General features: G+C 40.0%; 1 protein-coding gene across 1 annotated transcript in view; it reads right to left on the reverse strand.

The window, feature by feature from the left end:
• Positions 1 to 3,703: 3,703 nt before the first annotated feature.
• Positions 3,704 to 8,277, reverse strand: part of CCDC198 (coiled-coil domain containing 198) — a 13,387-nt gene continuing 8,813 nt past the window's right edge. The window contains exons 4-7 of the mRNA XM_029287338.1: positions 6,396 to 6,485; positions 5,594 to 5,794; positions 4,831 to 4,843; positions 3,704 to 3,960 (exon numbers count right to left, since the gene is read on the reverse strand). Coding sequence (XP_029143171.1) covers positions 3,704 to 3,960; positions 4,831 to 4,843; positions 5,594 to 5,794; positions 6,396 to 6,485 — 561 coding nt within the window. The remainder of the gene's footprint in view (positions 3,961 to 4,830; positions 4,844 to 5,593; positions 5,795 to 6,395; positions 6,486 to 8,277) is intronic.

An 8,277-nucleotide genomic window follows, 5' to 3' on the forward strand; every position in this document is an offset into this window, starting at 1 on the left:
TTATAGCCAAACCAAGATAAATAGGTACACTTTGATGGGAAAGTTACTGTGTTCCATATTTTCATGCTGGCCACATGATGATGGAAGCGTCTCCCAGGCAGCACAGGCTCCCTCGGCTGAGAAATGGAGATAAGCACCACCCCTTTGAGTCGGTCATGACTGGACAGGAGAAACTTTTAAATCTTTATAACCAATGCAGGTCTCAGCTTTAGCATCTCTGCTTTAAAGATTTCCTGCATCTTTGCAATGTGGCCTTGCCTACCACATGCCCTGCAGATGGAGGAGCGGAAACGGCAGTCTGCGCGGCAATGGCGGCCTCCGCACCCGACGCACCAAGGGGTTGATGATGCTGACTGGGCCTTTCCTCCTTGAGGCCTTCTCTCCGGAATCTGATGCAGCCGGTCCACTTCCGATTCTGGATCCTGTTCGTAGTCTTCCTCCACGACCTCTTGATGAATGGTGACTGGAACTTGAGGGTGCTTGGCTAGCCGCAAGGCCTTCACAGCTCCGCCGGCTGCTTCTTCGGCTGCAATTTCTCTCAAGGCATCTTGGAACGAGAGGTCTTCTTTTGCGAAGAGCTTCTGCTGCAACTCACGACTTCGCAGGCCACAGACTAAATGATCTCTGAGCCTCTCTTCCACGTCCTTGAACTCGCAGGGCCTAGCTGCCTGTCGTAGGGCCGCAACAAATTCCGCAGCAGACTCACCAGGCCTCTGGTCCCTCTGCTCGAACGCGTGTCGCCAGGCAATCACTGAGAGCTTGGGTTCGAAGTGCTCTCAAAACATCCTCTTCAATTCAGTGTAGGCGATTGATTCCAGTGGTGCTGGGGCGACCAGATTCTCAGCGATATCGAAAGTCTCTTGCCCATAGACACACAGCAACGTAGCAGCTTTGAGGCCGTCTTCCTGGATCTGATTCACCCAAAAGTAGTTCTCTACCCGGGCCACGTACGAATTCCAGCGTTCTGGATGTGCTGTGTCGAACTCCGACAGCCGGCCTATCTTAGACATCGTTGCAGTCCAGGAACTTCGTCCACGCCTCTTGCTGCAAGGGTTAAGAAGGGGTCCCCTCCGCCGAGCTCACCTCCAGCATTTCTATACTGGCAGGCCGAGTAGCGATTACCGGACGCCGTGCTTCTCCGAGCTTCAGGCCTCCCGTGGTGAGTCAGCCTAGCTTCTTGCGTTGTTTCCCTTGCAGGCAATCCCACCTTCGTCGCCAATGTTCTGTTTTCGAGAAAGAGGCATTGAGACGAAGCATGGTTTCAAACAAGTCCTCCTTTATTCCAAACAGCAACAGAACCGGTTACAAAATGATGCGGTTACCTTTTATAGTCCTCTGCAAGGTACTTTGCTGGCCAATCGTTGCAAGGCTTTTTTTCCCGCCTTGCGCATGTGCGCAAGGCTGGAAACAGCCCCTCTGGTCCCAGGCATCCACGTGGTCTGCCTGGGCCAATCGTTGCAGCCTGTGTCTGCAGGCCCAGGACATAACAGTTTCCTACCCCTGGGTTAGAGGGTTACCAAGCAACATTGGGTTTGGAGTACACCTACAGCCCAGACTGATATAAGGCAATTCCATAGGCCTGATCTGCTCCTTTCTGATACCAGACAGTTTTTCAGCATTAGCCATGTCGCAATTGAATAAAATGTACCTTCAGGTATTCTGTTTGGGCTACATGGCTACATCAATAAGAATCCCTCCAATCTGAGTTAGCAGTAAAATATGCTTGCCTGATCTTTAAGGCCAGCAATTTGTAGAGAACCTTGGCTTTGGTTCTTACCCAAGCAGTGTAAAGAACTGGCAGAAGAAAACAAGATACACTTGGGCAAATGTAAATGAATACTTCGGGCAGAGTCTTTGGCTATGTTTCAGGTTGCATGAGTGGCAGTTCACTGGATTGGAGATGCTTTGCAATAGTAGCCTGTCACTTGGGATATTTCTGAACAGGAGCATATCAGCCTTCTGAAAGAGGCTGAAAGATCAGGTGTGGAGGAAGGGGGTGGGATGAAGGAAAAGGAAGCCTGGGAAGTGCATACAACGAAAAAGAACGTGATAAGTGGAGTGGTTGAACAGTCGATCCAAACAAACACCCAAAAAACCTTCTCAAAAGAGTGAGTAAGTCTTTTCACTATCAGACCGCCTGTCAAAATGATCAGTAAACCAGTGAACGGATCCTTCTCTTTGATTGTGTAAAAATTAGTTGAAGTGAAGTCGAGACTTATCACAGGAAGTTATCGATATATGTTGCAAGGGCACGGCATCAAAGGGCCACCTCTGGAAGCACCCAAAAAATGTCTCATAGCATATGCAAACTGGTGTAAGATTAGGCAAAAATGTATTGACCCTTTCTCAAAATAATAAAGGGGAGCAGCAGAAAATACCTGTGTTTCCCAATTAAAATTGACTAGCCTTCCCTTCTTTTATGCATAGGACTAAAAGTCTTTTAAAAGATATTGAACATGTCTTTTTAAAAAATTATAGTCACCTTCAGAAGGCCAAATCAGACATTTACATAAGATGCCCATGAAATGCTTAAATGGCATTATGTGGAGCACAGGTCAGACTTTATACAAATTGATACCTTTGTAGAATACAGAGAGTTCTTTTTTCCTGTAGTCCAAGCCAAAAATAGAGGTGAGACATATTCCTACAACAGTCTCAATCAAGCAAGAGCAGATTTTTTTTAAAGAAAAAGGTACATTATAATTCTTTTTAACTTTAAATACGCAAAATACAAAGCATCGCTATTGAAGCAGATTCAGCATTTTAAAAACAACAATAAAGACAAATACTTCTCCAAATAGACAAGGCTGTGCTGATCTACCACAAATAGTATTTCTCCTTCCATTATTATTACTACAAGAACTTAGAGAACAAAATAAAGATCTTTTAAAATATGCCTGATGTATGATTCCAGACTATGATAAAACACAATTATTTTTGTACAGAAAGCATATTGAACATAATCAGGCAAAGCAAAAGAAATTAGAATTTAATGCAGCTCTTGCGAAATATATTTACATATTTCTTTATCTCTTCAGTAAGTTGTAAAATGAATCAAAGCAAAATGTCCTCTGTTGCAGCCTCTTGGAATAATTCCAGCTATTTATCAAAGTTGTTGGAGTGATAGTACATCCCACTTCTTTTCCAAGATCAAGCACAATAATTTCTTGCTCTGTTTCCCAGAATTCACTTTCTTCTTTTAAAAGAACAAAGGTTTTTTTTTCTCTATAAGAAGAAGAAAAAGAAGAAGTGTGGAGGGGGGGGTAAATCCCCCAAGAATCTGTGCTGAAGCCTATGTGCTAAAGCCTATGCTTGAGAAAAAGTGTGTATTCATATTCAAAGGCTGCCTGGCATTTAGAATGGCAGGGGAGCTTCAGTACTATGATGCAGGCTGGCTATTGACTACAATGGCATATACTGTTTTCTTCTCTTTAGAAGATTTTCTAAGGAAAGAATAAATATGAACGGAGATATAGATGATGATAGATGATAGATAGATGGATGATAGATAGATGGATGGAGAGAGAGAGAGAGAGAGAGAGAGAGAGAGAGAGAGAGATAGATGATGGACGGACGGACGGACGGACGGACGGACGGACAGACAGACAGACAGACAGACAGATAGATAGAATTACAAATGGAAGGGGAGAATAATGCCAGAATGCCATCTCTAAAAGGCTGACTTATACATGCCTTGTATAATTTAGAGTTCTTTATCAAAAAAATCATCAAAAAGGGTCATCCTTTCTGTCTTAGTTCTCACTAAGGCAGGCCTCCGATAAGGTTTCCTAAAGTTGTCATTGCAGTCACTCCAGTTATTGGTGTCAATGCTTGAAGCATCTGAAGATGACTCCATTGTTGCTTGTTGCTTCAACAGCCATGTTTCCACTTTGTCCCTCTGGTTTAGATGGGATTTAGGTGACCCAGACTCTTTAAGAAATTCTCTGTGCCACAAATCTCCTAACAAAACAAGCAAAGGAGATTTCAACATTGTATAAACACACAAGAAGAACTGTGATGCATAAGTCACAACCTTGGATCAGTGCCATTTGGTCTAGCTTAGTCCCAACCTAGCATGTTAGAAACCATAATCCATTGATATGGTAGCTTTGGCCATACTGACCATAGATTATGGGAGTTGGGAACCAAATTCTCTGAAGGAGATCAGGTTGGCTCCATAGCAATTAAATAAAATGCTAGAGGTTGGCGCTTTAGCTTGGATTATGTCAGCCTAATTTTTTACTCTACAATATTTTAGATCAGGCATCAGGAATCCTAGTAGACAAATAAGTGCTCGACATCTGAAGTCTGAAATCACATTGCCCACCTCCGATATACTGCACTTGTATATAATGAACTGTTATTCTTCAGAGACAAAAGGACACACCTTTCCATCAATGTACGAGTGGCTGTTTTAGTCTTTTGTGGTAAAAATAACCAAGATTAATTTGTTAGCCTTTGAAGTATCACAAAATCCATTGTTGACTCCTTTTATGAAATGAGCACAATAAAAGAAAAGGCAGATTCTCATTTCCACTTACGACTCATTTCCCCTTAGAAAGAAGTAATGGGGGAAAAAATTCTACAATCAAGTGTTAATCCCAAGGCATATCTCTAAACATAATTACAGTTAGTGGGAGAAATTACTCTGGAACACATGCCTATGGCCATTCTTAGGGCATTTTTTGACCTAGTATTCTATACTAACACTTTGTCACAAGTAGAAATGAATTCTGTGTAATTCCAATTCAGAAATAAATTGTGGCATCTGGAATGGAGTCTCTCCATTCCTAGAATTTCTAAAAGCTTATGGCATGGTACAAATTTTACCACATCCCTGATCCTGTACCATACAAGTGGATAAGGACTTTAAATCAAATCAAGTATCGTTACTACAGAAATGATTTGATGCAATAATTTGCTATTGGGAACAGGAAGAAAAACAATAAGACAATAAAATGATATAGCTAATTAAAAGTTTTGCACAACTGTATAACTTGGTGAAGGGATTTGGCCACTTGATATGCGAGTGTGGGATTATCATCCCTTAAAAAGCAATGAACACAAAATTTATCAATGTGGCCCTTGTACTTTATGTCATGTCTACCATACTGGAAATCAGTTAGCATGCAATCTGTAAGCCTAGTGCAAAATAGAAACAATGCCTCTATGGCTGTATCCTTGGAATGATTTCATCCCAGTTGGAACCTGTATTTCCTCTTCTAATTCTAGTTACAGGGGAGCTCATGGGCATCTCTTGTTCTGACATCGTCCTGCATCATGTAGTGAGCAACTTTGATTACTTAGAATCAATATCCTTGTTTCAGTCACAGTTGAATGATGTAATATTTAACTATATTGGTCTACATCTATTGGCAGGTACTGTAAGAAGATAGCTGAGTCAACCTTGAGGCAGTCAGGAATGAACTCTTGGCAGTGAGCAGAGTTAGCCTGCAATACTGCATTCTAACCACTATGCCAAAATATAAATGGATTTACAGAGAATTCTAAGAAGGAAACTATGAAACAAAGACGGTGCCAGTGTAGAGATTAAAAGGTTAGGAATCACCTTAACCCTGTAGCAGTATCAGAAACATTGGCATGAAAATCGATTGCCTTGATGATACTTACCATGGCTTCCATTAAATGTTTGCTCATGCTCAGTAGAGTGTTGCTCTTCCTCATCAGAACTTCGAGTTCCCTGCATATACTCAAGAGTGCCCAGCAAATGAAGATCCCTCGTTTTTGGCTTATTAAACCTAGCCTCCTGTTGCAGACGCTTTTTCAGTTCTGCCTGAATTAAATAATTCCTTATAAGTTGCAAATATACAACAGTCTCAAAACTGGCTTAACAGATATTCCTCTTTCAGAAAGAAACTGGAATTGTTTTAAAAAATGCCAGCAGAATTTTAATCATTTAAAAAAAAAAAAAAGTTCTAGACTTCTGAGAATTTTTGGAGGAAAATCATGGCCAGTAGCTTATTTATAAAAAAAAAAAAAAAAAAGGAAGAGGTTTGCATTGTTGATATATTCTTAAAAGTGTATCTCTTATCTTAAAATAAGAACAAAGTTCTAAATTGCAGTTTCTTAAAAAAATAAAAGTTAATTGAGAAATGCAGTTTTAATAGATATGTGCATTCAATTGCTTTATAAATGAACAAGTTTTATAAGATTAACGTAATAACATATGTTTAATATGCTTCCAGCTTAATGATTAAAAAGAGCAAACAACTACTGCTAAACATACTCCAATAATACAAATTTCTACAAAGCACACATCATTAAATTGCTATTCAGTGCATAAAACAGAGACTCCCTTGATTTATTCTATCATCCACTTTTCTCCTTAAACATTCCAATGGTATTCTACCAGTAATAAAATATCTCAGGTTTACCTCTTTTCTTATTTCAAGCATTTTCATCTGGAGTAAATACTGCCTTCTTCCAACAGGGTGCTTGGCAACTTGCTCTCCTCTCCCTAGTTCCTTCCAGGTTAACAGGAGGATTCAAAGACATAACAAAAACCTTTTAGGAAACAAAGCCAAGATTGCACAACTCTTTTGAGAATATCACCGCCTTATCCAGTTTATAAACTATGGGTAGGAAGTCAGGGCTGCCAAAATCCAGATGACCACTAGGTGGCAGAAAACTAGTAGATAAATAATCTTTATTGTCATTTTTTTAAACTGTGGGCACACTGGCACACATTAAAAATAAAATACTGTTGCTTGCTCTCAAAAGTGTACACATACACAACACACATACTGTAAATATGCTATATACAACATATGTGTCATGGTTCCGACAGATGAAACTCTTCAAAAGAACTTTGAGGCATTGTTTACCTAAAGAATCTTTATTTTGAATAGCATAATATCGGCACTGCATAATTGAAGCCAAAAACTGAATTCCCCTCCCCTGAGCACATAGTATCAAAGCACAATTCCCTCCTCCAATTAACAGTCATAAATCACACCCCCCAATTAGCTTGAAGCACAGGCTTCCTCTCCAGTTCTCCAGCCCGGCCAATTCCTTATCAGCTCTGGTTACAATAACCTTGTTTCTCATGCTAGGTTTAGTGTTGTTATGTCTCACTGGACTCTCACTCACATCCCCCCCCTCCCAGCATCATCTAACTCTACAAGCAAAAGGTAAAAGATGGCTATATTTTCATCTGTTGTCAATGCAAAAACATCCGATGTTAACAGCGTTGACATCATGTATATACCCTTACATATAAATACATATAAATATTAATCACTGTCCATCTTGAATACATAGCAGAAAGAGGAAGCTTGAGAGTATCATCTGGATTTTGGTAGTCAAAGACCAATGACACTGAAACAGTCTTCACCAGTCTTCTTTTAAGCTACTTAAATCACAGATTCTTTACCAACAGATGTAACCATAGAACTTTTGGGGAAGATACAGAAAAGGAATGGTGTTACATCAATCTGAACTTTTCTAAGGCATCCATAGGCAGGGTCAAGAAACTCAGGATGGCAACCATGATTACACCACTGTACATCCTCTTATGTGCATCCTAGATACAGTAGTCATAAAAAGAGACAGGACTTGAACTGTGCTTTTGTAGCCACCATCTTGACTTTTTTTTTTTACTTCCACCTATAAATATCCTAGAACGGAATGTAGGAGGTGAACAAAGGGCAGTCTAATCCAACATTTGTCTAGTCTGCCCCAATACAATGTTTTCTTCCATTTAAATGGCCAATGATTCTGTATTTTCAATCCTGCACATTTGAAGGACAGTAAATTGGAGATAAGTACTCTAATCAATTTCACTTTGAGATTTCCTCTAACTAACTCTCCCTAGCTGATTTGACAGAGAATTCCCATTATCTCTGAGCATTTGCCACATGGCGATCAGATAGAAACTGTAAACTTAAACACCTGGAATGGCCCAAATTGGAATAAATTGCTTTAGAAGCAGAGTAACTTGACAGATTGGTTGCAAACTAACAACATGAAAATACTTGATTATTATATTGCTTATACTGTTTACAAATTGGAAGAGTGAAATACTAGCTCATCTGGATGTTATTAGATTGGCAGCAATATGCTGTGTTGACAAGGCAGTTGCATTTTCTTAATGTGATAACCCTGCAGGCTAATTGGGACATTAACTCCATTTTCTAGTAAGGAGAGGTCACCAGTAGCAACTGATAGCAATTTTTAGAGTCATGTAGCTACTCTTCAAAAAATAACTGTAGTAAGGGCAGGCTTTATATTACTTCAGCAATAGCTAGGTGATGCTAT

This window comes from Protobothrops mucrosquamatus, unplaced genomic scaffold (assembly GCF_001527695.2).
Source record: "Protobothrops mucrosquamatus isolate PMUCROS unplaced genomic scaffold, P.Mucros_1.0 scaffold_307, whole genome shotgun sequence".
Taxonomy (NCBI): Eukaryota; Metazoa; Chordata; class Lepidosauria; order Squamata; family Viperidae; genus Protobothrops; species Protobothrops mucrosquamatus.